Here is a 14,763-nt window from a genome sequence, read left to right as displayed (position 1 = left end):
TTTATATTATTATACTATGGGATGACCTGATCTATATTATTATACTATATGGGCACTGATCTACATTATTATACTATGGGAGGATCTGATCTATATTATTATACTATGGGGGGACCTAATCTATATTATTATACTATGGGAGGATCTAATCTATATTATTATACTATGGGATGACCTGATCTATATTATTATACTATGGGGGCACTGATCTACATTATTATACTATGGCGGGGATCTGATCTATTTTATTATACTATGAGGACACCAGGGGCGTAAATAGGTATTTAAAGACCACATAGCAAAAAATGTTCAATAACCAAATGGGGAAAAATGTTTATAACACATGTAACTTCTAGCTGATCTATATTATTATGCTATGAAGGACATGATCTATATTAATATACTATGGGGGATCTGATCTATATTATTATACTATAGGGGTACTGGTCTATATTATTATATTATGGGGGGACCTGATTTATATTATTATACTATAAGGGCACTGATCTATATTATTATACTATAAGGGCACTTATCTATATTATTACACTATAGGGGCACTGATCTATACTAATATACTATGGGGGAATCTGATCTATATTATTATACTATGGGGGGCACTGAGCTACATTATTTTACTATGGGGGATCTGATCTAAATTATTATACTATAGGGGCACTTACCTGAATTATTATTATACTATGGGGGGACCTGCTCTATATTATTACACTATAGGGGCACTGATCTATATTACAGGTTGAGTCTCCCATATCCAAATATTCCGAAATACGGAATATTCCGAAATACGGAATATTTTCAGCATGGCTGAGATAATGAAATCTTTGATTTTTGATGGTTTAATGTACATAAACTTTGTCTAAGGCACAAATTATTAAAAATATTGTATAAAATAACCTTCAGGCTGTGTGTATAGGGTGTATATGAAACAAATGAATTTCATGTATGTACACAAACTTTTTTGGATGCACACAATTATAAAAAATATTGTATAAAATGACCTGCAGGCTGTGTGTATAATGTGTATATAACACATAAATGCATTCTGTGTGTATATTGGGGTCCCATTCCCAAGACATTTCATTATAAAATGCAAATATTCCAAAATATGGAATATTCCGATATCCAAAATACCCCTGGTCCCAAGCATTTTGGATATGGGAGACTCAACCTGTATTGTACTATGGGGGCACGAATCTATAGTGTTATACTATGGGGGGACCTGATCTATATTATTATACTATATTATACTATAGGGGCACTTATCTGTTTTATTATATTATGGGGGCACTGATCTACATTATTATACTATGGAGGGGATCTGATCTATATTATTATACTATGAGGGCCACAGGGGAGTAAATAGGTATTTAAAGTCCCCATAGCAAACATTTTTAAGGGCCCCTATGTATCACTAAATGGGGAAAAATGTATATAACACATGTAACTTTGACAATGAACCCCTTGCACCTATAATAGTTACGCCCATGGAGGGCACTGATCTATATTATTATACTATGGGGGGACCTTATTGATATTATTATATTATAAGGGCACTGATCTATAAAATTGAAAAACTGTAAAAGTAGAAAAATTGCATCATTTTTGTCGGAGAATAGATGAACAATTTTAAAACGTATGATATATGACCGACTGTGTGGCCAGCTGGGCGTCTGGTCATCCTCATGCGTCATGATGGGCCAATTTTTATGTGGAAGCATGGAGCCATCGTCCCATACGCCCCATTGTTAATCTGGGCCTACCCAGGTTAGATATTTTCCTGGGCGTATTGAAGCTACGATTTGGGGGAAATGTACTAATTGGTGGGTATTTGGAGCTTTCCAGGTGGTTTTTGGGATTCCACCTATTTACTAAGGTCCAAATCACAGCAGAACCACTATATCACTGCCCTGATTTCTTTACAAGGGAATCCTAGAAACAAGTAGATACCTTAAGCAGCGATTTGGGAAAACGCTGAAAAATCGCTGAAAAAAACAACCAAAAAATTACTTGCCTGACTGTTTGGCAGTGTTCTTTGTATGTAAAAAAATGAAATAAAATGAGAATTAAATAAATAAATAAGTAGAGATGCCAGTCTAGGCTGGTAGTTTCAAAGTGGGTGAACAAAAAAGCATGGGCCCCCCCTGATCATTGCCCCCCCCTTCCCCCTCACGCTTCCTCATAACACTTCTCTGCTGCCCACTACTGTTTTGCCAAAAGGCTTTGGCAGAACCACCCTCAAGTGTTCTGGTTCTTTTCGGCTTTAGATTTTTTTGAATAGTTTATAAAACAGCTAAAATCATGTAACGTGGACCTGTTTTTATGCCTATAGTATTATTCACGTCAGTTTTGACCACCTTAAGTTACAGCACATGAAATCATGAGGGAGGGACTTAAATGCAGACTTGCCGACAATCTGGCTGCCTTCTTGCGGAGGAGACAGCCAGGTCGGCACAGCGGGGGGGGGGGGTTATTGTGAGCCCCTCCCCCGCTACACAAAAGAGATTACCGTCATTGTGCAGCCGGGGGCGGGGCCACGATGACGCGATTCAGAGCTAATCATGTAATTGGCTCCGCACGTACTGGCCACGCATACAAGGGGGAAGCGGACCCTGCGGGGGGGGGAGCGGAATCCAGCGGTGGGTACAGGCAGGTTGCGCCAGCCGGGAGATTTGCCCACTTTCAGGAGGCCCCCAGCCGTTTCGGGAGAGTAGGAAAGTATGCTTAAATGCAATCCAAAACACACAAGATTTTTTTTTTTAAATCTGAGTGCCGAATTGCGAGAAGACTCGAGTCAGGACTCTGTTCTACTCAGAACCCCAAAGCGATTCCAAGCTGGGACTTAATTTTAGTTGCTTACACTATTTAGTTAATTGTATATTGTAAATCATTATTGATTTGTACATTTCTTACCAGCAATGAAGCAACATTCCTGCAAAATGGCAGGAACAGAATAGGACGCGTTTATAAGAAAGCCATCTACAAACAATTCACCGACAACCAGTACACTAAGGAGGTCGGTAAGCCTACCTGGCTGGGGTTTCTTGGCCCAATCATTAAGGCAGAGGTGGAAGATACAATCATTGTACACTTGAAGAATTTTGCTTCCCGATCATACACCATGCACCCACATGGGGTCTTCTACAAAAAGGATTCAGAGGGTAAATGTTTTTTTTTTCCTCTGTATTTCTCTATTTCTTCAAAAATACACTATCAATATTTGTCTTTCAAAAAAGTTCCCCCTTATTTGATTGGCAGCCCGGGGCAACTGTCCAGCCAATCGTTGACTCAACTATATTATGTTTTACTCTCTATGTAAACACAGGTCTGTAGCGTATAATTACAGTTAATCCAAAATATATTCATTCTTGCTGATAAATGACAGTAACAATTAATTTAGAATTTTCAACAACATGATGATTTCTACAAGAAACAATTAAAATTGTGTTTTTGTTTTTTCAAATGTATTTTATTGGTTTTATCAGAACATATAACAAAAATACATATATCAAATAACAAAAGTGCACAGACAAACTATTTTATCCTGCAGAATAACAATAGTTATTCCAATAGTATTAAAAATCCTAGAAGGAGCAGCGAAGGAACCTTTAAATCTGTCTTGGGTACATCCGACTTGCTTGACGAATACCTTTTGCCATAAGCATTAACAAATTAAGGAAGAGCAACATAACTGAGACAAACCAATAAATGTGTAATAAGACAAGACTTCAGGGGAGGTAAAAGACAATAGGAAAGAGGGATGAGGGGAAAAAAAAAGTATTATTTAGATTTGCGGCATTACTGTTCCAAAACAGTAAGAATTACATTTTATAGGGTAAGGTTATGCAACCTACTTTCTATCAGGAGAGATTGCGGTAAGGGAACAAATCTGTATTCTCAAAGTATGTTGCTGAGTGGCTGAATCTAAAGATTCAATATACTGGCCCCATTTCCTATAAAAGCTCAAAACTCCCTTTTCAACATCAGGTAGAGTTGATTGCTTTTCGAAGTAAAGGGTTTTCATTAGTAGGAGTTTAACGGTTTCCAGGAGCTAGTTTCCTAGACGTCCAAGTCAATAAAATCACTTTTTTAGCTATAGTGACTATTATCGTTAATATGTTAATATCGGAACTGAGTGATTGAGGCTAGGGAATTCCATTTATTGAAATCCGCACAAAGGAACGCCAACGGATCTAAGTGCAAATGCAGATGATAGGTCATATTGATAAAATTAAGGATTTTATTCCAGAATTTTCCAATTTTAGAGCAGAACCAAAAGTTATGAGAAAAGAGTGCTTTTTGCGCCCTACACTTAGGGCATTGACCTGATTCATCCGCTACCATATGCATGTATTGTCCTTGTGCTATATAAGCTCTATGAATAGTGCGAAAATGTACTTCTTGAAGATCGGCAGATGGGACATATTTTAAGGGAACTCTATTTTAGTTAGCGATTCCACAGAAATCAAAGTGTCTGGATAATCTCTAGACCAGACACTTTGTAAAGGGCCTCATAATTGACTTTTATCAACAGTGAAGAGGTCCCAATAAAGATATTTAGTTCTATTCGAGATGGAAGTAACCAGTGATAATAAGAACAGCAGAACATTGTCATAATTTACTATGAAAATAACAGGGGAACAATTCCAATTTTTAAACCCAAAATTTACATTTTCAGACATAAACCATGAAAGTAAAATACACTCTTCAGTATTAACCTCACCTTCCACTGCCACTTTGTTAACAAGTAAAGTTTTACCCCCTCACTACATTACAGACAGCTAAAGTTTATCACACGTATTTAGGACAGTGCTGTTATGGTCTGAAACTGGCAGATATCATAGTGCCCCATTTCAAAGGAAGCCCCTGGCAACTGTCAGTGCTGCCTGGTCTTCTAATGATTTATTTTTCATGCATTTATTGAACTCTAAAGTAACCATTAATAAACTATGAATATGTATTATATTTCAGGTGCCTTTTATCCAGATGGAACCAGCAAGTCAGACAAACATGATGATGCGGTCCCTCCTGGTGGGCAACACACCTACACCTGGCTCGTTAAACAGGAATATGCACCGACCCCTGAAGACCCCAATTGTCTGACCTGGATCTACCACTCTCATATTGATGCACCCAGAGATACTGCAAGTGGACTGATAGGGGCAATGCTGACCTGTAAGAAAGGTAATTGATATGTTTGTAAGTTTAAGCATCATTTTGCTGTAAGTATTTAGTGACCACTATACTTAAACTTCTCATACAGATGTGTCCATCTTTGCGCCATATGCCATGTAGCGTGCCATTCTAGTCGCGCCCTGCTGGATGCTGCTTGGCGTTCTATATCGCATCATGCTGCAGTAAGGTGCAGCGTAACGTACAGCACTAAAGCACTGGAAAAGCCAGAGCATGTAATGCAACTTTCTTTCCACCAGATGTCACTTTGCCTAAACTGCACAGCGCATGCGTCAAAAAGACAACAAAGCTTTTGTAGCGCCGTCTGCTGATTGGCTGACTGAACTTGTCCTTCATTACACCATATGGTAGTACTGAACTGCGTTTTGTCATGAATGCAGGATTAAATAAAGAGTTATCAGCGTTGGCCAGAAGATGCACACCCAGCATTAAATAACATCGTACTGTATTCCCTGTTGTAAAGTCGCACACTTATCACATACTGTACACAACAGGTGTGACTGCTGATATGGCTGGTGTTTGTGTGTGAGTGGGTAAGGTGAGCACCTTACCAAGCGGGTGCCTCGTTTTCGAGGCATGGAAAGGCTTCAGCAGTGGATGCAAATTCAGCAGTGCACGTAAATGGATATTGGCAATCTGCGCGTGCACAGGACCCATTCTGCGAGTGTGCAGAATGGGTCCTGCTAAGATGCACGCAAGCCGTTGAATGCCTCTGCCTGATTGATAGACAGAGGCATTTAAGGGATGGTGCGGGGGTGGTATCTGCCAGCGTTCCTAGAAACAGGGCGTCTCCGTCCCATTTTCCGGGAGTGGCCAGTCTAGGGACTGCATGGACATACCAGTCTGCTGGGCTCGCAAGCTGGCCAGCCTGAGTAAGCTGAGGCTTACTCAGCTGGCTGGCCACCATCCACCATTGACCACTGATGGTCGCGATGGTGATCCCAGCCTGTGACCTCTGTCACAGTGCTGGGATCGCAAATTCAGCAGGGGGTGTCATACACCTCCTGCTGCATTCGCATTATTGCAAGGATTGCATTTGCGATATTTGCTGAATCAGGCCCGAAGTCATTTTGTATATCAATATTTATTAATTTTTTTTTCATCTTCAATACAGGGTTACATAAAGGATTAAATCATATGGTGTGTGAGTCCTGTGATTTTGAAAAATACATATCTATAATATATGTACATAAAAAATTTTGGGGGGGGGGAGAGCCCCATCCAGCAACACATTCTCTATAGCAGTTTAGAGTGTAATACAGCTTGGTGGCATAACATGTCTTCAAAAAATGATGCATCTTCACACCAAAGCATATATGTATTCTTGTAAAACACAAGACTCACACACCAAATAATGTAATCCTTTATTTAAACCTGTATAGTAGATTTAAAAAAAGCAGATAAATAAAAAATACTGATCTTTAAAATTATTTTGTCCCTTTCTGGGCCTCGAACCCGAAGCGCTGGCTCTGAGAGGCGCTTACCTTAACCACTTGCCCACACATGCCAGACGTATCAACAGCCACACCTGTTGTGTGTGACTTTACACCAGGTAAAGTGTACAATACAATGCCAATAGTGGTTTATAGCATAATGAAGCTGGATGTCACAATATGGAGATGAAGGGATGGGGAAAGTTATCATTTTAAACTGCACTCCTGGAGGCTTGGGTTTGGGTGAAGGGTCCCATCCAGCGATACATTGTCTATAGCAGTTTAGAGTGTAATGCAGCTTGATGGCATAACATAGAGATGACTGGAGGTTGAAAAGTTCAGAGTTGAGCAGAGTACTTTAAAATTATTGAACCTGAAATGATCTCTCTTTATGAAAAACTGCCCGTGCAACTTTACACCATGTAGCCACAGTATACAGTATGGATGACCTGTAATGAGTACAATACAATGTCTATAGCGTATTACAGTAAATGCAGCTGGGCGGCAGAACATAAAAATGAAAGATTGCTCTGCCTTTAAGAAATGATGCGTCTTCACAGCAATCAGAAATATATTCTTGTAAAACACAGGACTCACACACCAAATGATTTAATCATTTGTTTAATCCTGTATAGTTGATTCAAAAAACAGATAAATAAAAAATTCTGATTTACAAAACAATTTTGTCCTTTTCCGGGCCTCGAACCCAAAGCACCAGCTCTGTAAGGAGCTCACCTTAACCACTCACCCACACACGTCAGCCGTATCAACAGCCACACCAATTGTAAAGTAAAGTGTACAATACAATGTCAATAGCGGTTTAGATTCTAATGAAGCTAGATCTCATAATATGGAGATGAAGGGATGAGGAAAGTGAGGAGCAATGCATAAAGTTGAGCAGAGTACTTTATAAGTATTGAACCTGAAATGATCTTTCTTTATGATAAACTGCCCGTGTGTCTTTAGGCCAGGTGTCTTTCCATCATGTATACAAAATTGATGGCCCGTAATTAGTACAATATACAGTAATGTCAAGTGATCATTTCAAGCACCTGGAGGAGTGACTGTTTACACTGCCTGTACATGATTGGCCAGCCTCTCACGGATCAACGTCCACTGCTACAGTATTGTATTCAGCACTGATGTTTTTATCCATGGAGCATTCGCCACCCAGCGATTAAACTGTGTACTGCATGGCGTGTAGTCTTTTGTGGGATACAGTACACCACGCCACGCCGTAACGCACATATCTACCATAACGTGTATTGACATGCTGCAGCAGGGAAGCCAGAATGCCGTGCTATGAGCAAAGATGTAGCAGGACACATCTGTAGTTTGAGAGAACTTGAGATGTGTGACATTTTGTTAGCATTTACTCTGTTGCCAATTTTAAACTATTGTTCTCTGTTATCAGCCGCTGTCTGCAAAAAAAAATAAAGACTGGCTGCAAAGTCCTTCAGTTGGATCACTGACAGAAAGGCTGCTGCAAGTAGGAAAATATCTCACCCATGATCGCAACCTTATGTCGCATATTTTCTTTATTTTTATACACTCCTGACACACTTTGTATGTATTTGTGAATGATGTTATCATCCAGCTGGTTTATACTTAATGGTCCTTTAAATAACAGAAGACGTGGACTTTGCAAACTTGCATAGACATGTAATTGCATTTTGTTTAGGTAACGCGTTTCACATCTGCAATTTTGGACACAAATGCGTTGAAACTTAGAAGAGGCCACTTAGTATTTATTTAAGTTTGGCCAAGAAAATATCATACAGTACATCAATAAATGAGGGAGAGAGAAAATCACATTAATTATACAAGCAATAAACTTCCATTATTTTGGTGTCATTATCATCTAGGGACACTGGACAATTCTTTAAACCGGTTGGATGTTAACAAGGATTTTGTGCTGATGTTCAGTGTTGTGGATGAAAATTCCAGCTGGTACCTGAAGGAGAACATCCAGACCTATTGCTCAGAGCCGGACACTGTAGATGTGGATGATAAGGACTTTAAGGAGAGCAATTCCATGCATGGTGAGTATCCTGCAACAATAACTAATATCATGTAAGGTGCACACTAATAACAATGATTTAAAAACAAAGCGTGTCCTTAATGACAACTTATGTTTGTCAGAGCATGCTGGGACTTTTAGTTCCCCAACAGCTGGAGAGATGCCAAACGTGCTCTAAATAAAAAAAAAATGCAGCACACAAGGATGAATCGTCTCCATTATATAAAAAAACACATACTGTAGTAACTCATTAGGTTACCATCGCAAACAGTCAACTTCTACATGCTGTACCCCACAACTATGAACGCTGGCCTGGAAAAACATTTATAGAGGTGCTGTTACAATTCATGAAGCTGAGAGGACCAATTTGCCTCTTATGGTTTCTTTTATTATTAATAAAAAAAATGTATAAGGTGCTACAAAATTTTGCTGCTCTGTAGAGGGCAGAAGAACAAATGGACATACATGAGTCAAGTAATATAACATACTGGAGTACAAGGGACAAATAAGGGTAATTTGCCACTGTGGGACATGTGCGTGGGAAAGAGTTAATCCAAAACAAACTACTTAGGCTATGATGATTACCCCCTTTAATATCTTACACTCACCTTCCCTTTTTTTATTTGCCTACCGGGGCTCTCACATTTAATCATACTACACACTCTTCTATTCTCCCTCTTCCCTTTCCCTCCATCAATCTCTCTCATCTGGGTTCTCCTCTCTGTACATCCCCCCCTGCTATGCCTTTTGGTAACAGGGGAGATACACAGCTGACATCCCAGAAAGCAGCAGCATTGCATTTCTTTTCCCCTGGGACTAACGTTACAGTCACTCTCTCATCCCCTGTTTGACCATGACAGGCGACAGCAGAAGTGACTGTGCGCAATTGTATCCCAGGTCTTACTTCCTTCCATGGTCCCACATACCATCCAGTCACTTACATCTCTACACTATCCTTGTTCTATACCAACAAAGGACTGTCCTGTGATATTCAACAGTATATGACTTTGATTACTGTCTACACATTTGAATATTTAAATATGATATATTGATAAATGAATTTGATTATTGTCTATACTTCTGAGTACTGACCAGACCTGTCTCTTTATTTCTGACTGACAAAATTGTGTAGTAAGCTACTGTACCCACTGCGTAATATGTGTTTCCCTTATGTATTATGATTATTTGATTTATGATTCAGGGATATAGGTGACATACCAGATTACACATTCAATTTTCGCTTTCAATAATACGCTTTGACATAATAATTTACTGCATAATTGAAATAATATATCGTTTGATTGACTAATTTGTATTGTTATTATGTAATTCTTTTATTAATTTTTGTGAATTAATTTCTTTGTGATCACCCAATGATTGAATTTACTCCATGTGGATATAGATTTATATATACACCTTTTTATGTTTCATGTCCTGTATCGTATTTGTGTATATTCTACCTACAGTATAAGGTAGGAATCTCTTTTTAAACAAAGGTTCTCTATTAAATGCTAAGTTTTATTGTTATTCATCATATCAATACCTTATTCAGTATTTTCTATAAAGAATGCCCCAGAATAGGCATAGTTTTTCTTTTTGTTCTTGCCTTGAACAAGATTACCCTTGTATGTTTATAGTACAAATCCTATGGGCACACCACCAACCATGTGTTATCTAAGATTTCTTTAAGAATAATGCTTATGTTGGTTCATAATTAATTAAATTGTGCAATTCTTTTCGATATATTACTAGTGCGGACTGACTTCCGTTTGTTTCTCCCGTAGAGGACATTATTAAAGTCGACTTGTGTGCTTTACGGGCCTTGTTCTGCCACCGCTAAGACAGGTTTTCCCAAAGCTAAAGTATGATTGGAAGGTCTTTAGTTTGCATAAACATATCTCAGCTTACATTAATCAGATCTATTGTTTCCTAACTTTATGTGCGCTAAGATGTAGCCTTACCAAAAAGTGCTCTTCAGCTTATGAATACTTTTAAAAACACAACAACGGAATTTATCAAAGGTTATTTAATACGTCATAAATTAGTCACAATGCTAAAGATAAAAAAAATAAATAAAAATAGACACACCATGATAGATTGCAACTTAATAAACAAAGTGTATAAAACAGAATATTAACTTACATTTCTGTTACATAGCCTGTGCCTGGGAATGGTGATGAAAGGGGATGGTCATCAAATCTATTGCAAGATTTTCCCAAAAATGAATGTAACTTACTCCACCACCATACCCTACCCTACAGCCATAACTTACTCTACCACCATACTGTACCCTACAGCCATAACTTACTCTACCACAATACCCTACCCTACAGCCATAACTTACTCTACCACCATACCCTACCCTACAGCCATAACTTACTCTACCACCATACCCTACCCTACAGCCATAACTTACTCTGCCACCATACCCTACCCTACAGCCATAACTTACTCTACCACCCTACCCTACAGCCATAACTTACTCTACCACCATACCCTACCCTACAGCCATAACTTACTCTACCACCATACCGTACCCTACAGCCATAACTTACTCTACCACCATACTGTACCCTACAGCCATAACTTACTCTACCACCATACCGTACCCTACAGCCATAACTTACTCTACCACCATACCCTACCCTACAGCCATAACTTACTCTACCACCATACCCTACCCTACAGCCATAACTTACTCTACCACCATACCCTACCCTACAGCCATAACTTACTCTACCACCATACCCTACCCTACAGCCATAACTTACTCTACCACCATACCCTACCCTACAGCCATAACTTACTCTACCACCATACCCTACCCTACAGCCATAACTTACTCTACCACCATACCCTACCCTACAGCCATAACTTACTCTACCACCATACCCTACCCTACAGCCATAACTTACTCTACCACCATACCCTACCCTACAGCCATAACTTACTCCACCACCATACCCTACCCTACAGCCATAACTTACTCCACCACCATACCCTACCCTACAGCCATAACTTACTCTACCACCATACCGTACCCTACAGCCATAACTTACTCTACCACCATACCGTACCCTACAGCCATAACTTACTCTACCACCATACCGTACCCTACAGCCATAACTTACTCTACCACCATACCGTACCCTACAGCCATAACTTACTCTACCACCATACCCTACCCTACAGCCATAACTTACTCTACCACCATACCCTACCCTACAGCCATAACTTACTCTACCACCATACCGTACCCTACAGCCATAACTTACTCTACCACCATACCCTACCCTACAGCCATAACTTACTCTACCACCATACCCTACCCTACAGCCATAACTTACTCTACCACCATACCGTACCCTACAGCCATAACTTACTCTACCCTACAACCATAACTTACTCTACCACCATACCCTACCCTACAGCCATAACTTACTCTACCACCATACCCTACCCTACAGCCATAACTTACTCTACCACCATACCCTACCCTACAGCCATAACTTACTCTACCACCATACCCTACCCTACAGCCATAACTTACTCTACCACCATACCCTACCCTACAGCCATAACTTACTCTACCACCATACCCTACCCTACAGCCATAACTTACTCTACCACCATACCCTACCCTACAGCCATAACTTACTCTACCACCATACCCTACCCTACAGCCATAACTTACTCTACCACCATACCCTACCCTACAGCCATAACTTACTCTACCACCATACCCTACAGCCATAACTTACTCTACCACCATACCCTACCCTACAGCCATAATTTGATAGATGTAAGAACATTTTTTATGTTTACCTTTTAAAGCCATTTTTGCCAAAAGTTTGGACAATTTTCCCCTCAAAAACTCATGAAGTGAGCTATATATAGCAATATTCAACCAAACATTTGTTGTCCTGAAAAAAACCACAACAGAAAATTAGCTGGGACTGGATTTAAGTCAAATCTTCTCATTATAATTACAGTGAAGGGTTTTATAAAGCTTTTAAATGAATAATATTTGTAGGTAGAATTTGTAGGTTGAAAATGATACAATAATTCTAAGGTGGCTATTGGATCCTGAGGTAACTTTGGTGCCTTTAGGTGTCAGTGAGCTGCCTGTCAGGGCATCAGGCTGTTCCCGTAGTGTTTGAGTTATTGTCTATTATATTATGATATTATTTTTTTTTTAGCTATCAATGGATATCTATACGGTAACCTGCCAGCCTTGGACATGTGCATCGGTGACTCGGTGTCTTGGCATTTGTTTGGAATTGGCAATGAAGTAGACATCCACTCGGCATACTTCTATGGTCACACCGTCACTAACAAAGGACATCGGACAGATGTCCTCAACCTGTTTTCGGCCTCTTTTGTCACAGTGGAAATGACCCCATCAACTCCTGGAAATTGGGCGATAAGCTGTCAAGTAAATGACCACATTAAAGGTATACACAGGGCTGATCGATCATAAAGACAAACTAGGCTCAGGCCTAGTGCTGTAGTGTTTGAGAGGCACCATGGAAATGGTTTTATGTTAATTGTGTTTACTGTTTATTACCTTTCTTTGTTACTTTGTGCTCACCAACCACCTATTTTTCCCAGTAAAAATGATGTAAGAGGGGGAATTGAAAAGAAGATCATTTCGGGTGAACATGTACTAATTTAGGGTCTTTTGCATAATAAGTTCCAGACCAGTTGATGTAGAATATTGTGCGAGAATATACACAGCACATCCTCAGATTGTTATTGTGAGCAATTTCCCTTGAACTCTCCCCGGCAGCTCCCCGGCACTCCAGGACACGGTGTGCAGCTAAAGCTGCACGATGTGTAACAAGATCTATTGTGCACAAACCAAAGATTTGCTGATCTTTAGATCATGTATAATAACATACAGATGCTTGGACAGATCTGGGATATCCGTGATGCATGCATCTGTCTGTAAAAAAATAAACACAGATGCACGGACGGGATCAGTGAGACCTGTCCGTGCTGCTGTGTTTAAAATATGAAAACCTGTGTAAAAAAAATAAATAAATTGTCGTGGTCCCTCCCCCAAAAGAGCAACCAGCCCGGGCTTTAGGACGTTACTTAAGTACGTGGGTCCACAAAAATCGTTTTTTTATTTTGCCAAGTCTGGGGATGCCTACTTTGGACTGAAGAGGACCCGACTCTGCATAGGAGAAGGTGAGTATGGATATTTTTTTACAGGTACGCTATGGATATTCTACATGGAGAAGAGGACAGATGGCTACAGGAATACATAGGTGAGTATGTGTACATGTGTGTGTACATGTATGTTTAAAAAACTTATACTTTAAACTAGGGGTGAGCGGGTTCGGATTTCTGAAATCCGAACCCCCCCGAGCCCCCCCGATCCGAGTCCGATCCGAGTCAGGCTCGACTTTTCCCGCCTGACTCGGATCTGAAATCGAGGCAAAACGTCATCATCCCGCCTTCCGAGTCTCGCGGGTTTTGGATCCTATATAAGGTACCCGCGTCGGCGCCATTTTCTCACTCGGCTGTGGACAGTGAAGAGGGAGGGTGGGAGTTAGGGCTGTGTAGTGTAGTGTAGTGTAGTGCTGCTGTTGTCCACTACTTCAAAGTCCATAGGGGCTGGCTGTGTTGTGCTGTGCTGCTATTGTTAATAGGGGCTGTGTCCACTACTTCAAAGTCCATAGGGGCTGGCTGGACTGTGTTGTGCAGTCAGTTCTCCATAGGGGCTGTGTCCACTCCAAAGTCCTGTGCAGTGTCCCAGTCCTAAAGGAGTGCTGTAGTGTTGTCCAGGGGGTGCTCTGTCCATCAGGGGTGCTCCCCCCAAGTGCTAAAAAAATAATATATTTTCTGTGTTTGTGAATTGTGTGCGCAGTAGCCGCACGTGCATCAACAAAGTAGTGCCAAGCGTGCGCCTGTGTCATAAGTAAAGGGCCGGCTGGCTTGACCGTTAAGGGTGCTGTAACCCCCGAAAGTACACTCCAGTCCAAACCAAAAAAAAAATTATTTTCTGTGTTTGTGAATTGTGTGCGCAGTAGCCGCACGTGCATCAACAAAGTAGTGCCAAGCGTGCGCCTGTGTCATAAGTAAAGGGCCGGC

At 40.3% G+C, this 14,763-nt stretch overlaps 1 protein-coding gene across 1 annotated transcript in view; it reads left to right on the top strand.

The window, feature by feature from the left end:
- Nucleotides 1-14,763, top strand: part of LOC148478262 (ferroxidase HEPHL1-like) — a 129,489-nt gene that overhangs the window by 12,903 nt on the left and 101,823 nt on the right. The window contains exons 2-5 of the mRNA XM_088455714.1: nucleotides 2,935-3,179; nucleotides 4,990-5,202; nucleotides 8,510-8,686; nucleotides 12,864-13,118. Of these exons, the coding sequence (XP_088311840.1) occupies nucleotides 2,935-3,179; nucleotides 4,990-5,202; nucleotides 8,510-8,686; nucleotides 12,864-13,118 (890 nt within the window). The remainder of the gene's footprint in view (nucleotides 1-2,934; nucleotides 3,180-4,989; nucleotides 5,203-8,509; nucleotides 8,687-12,863; nucleotides 13,119-14,763) is intronic.

The sequence above is a fragment of the Taudactylus pleione genome, unplaced genomic scaffold (genome assembly GCF_031769625.1).
Source record: "Taudactylus pleione unplaced genomic scaffold, aTauple2 ptg000667l, whole genome shotgun sequence".
NCBI classification, from domain to species: Eukaryota; Metazoa; Chordata; class Amphibia; order Anura; family Myobatrachidae; genus Taudactylus; species Taudactylus pleione.
Note: the sequence above shows the minus strand (reverse complement) of the source record. Positions and strands in the feature narration are given on the sequence as shown.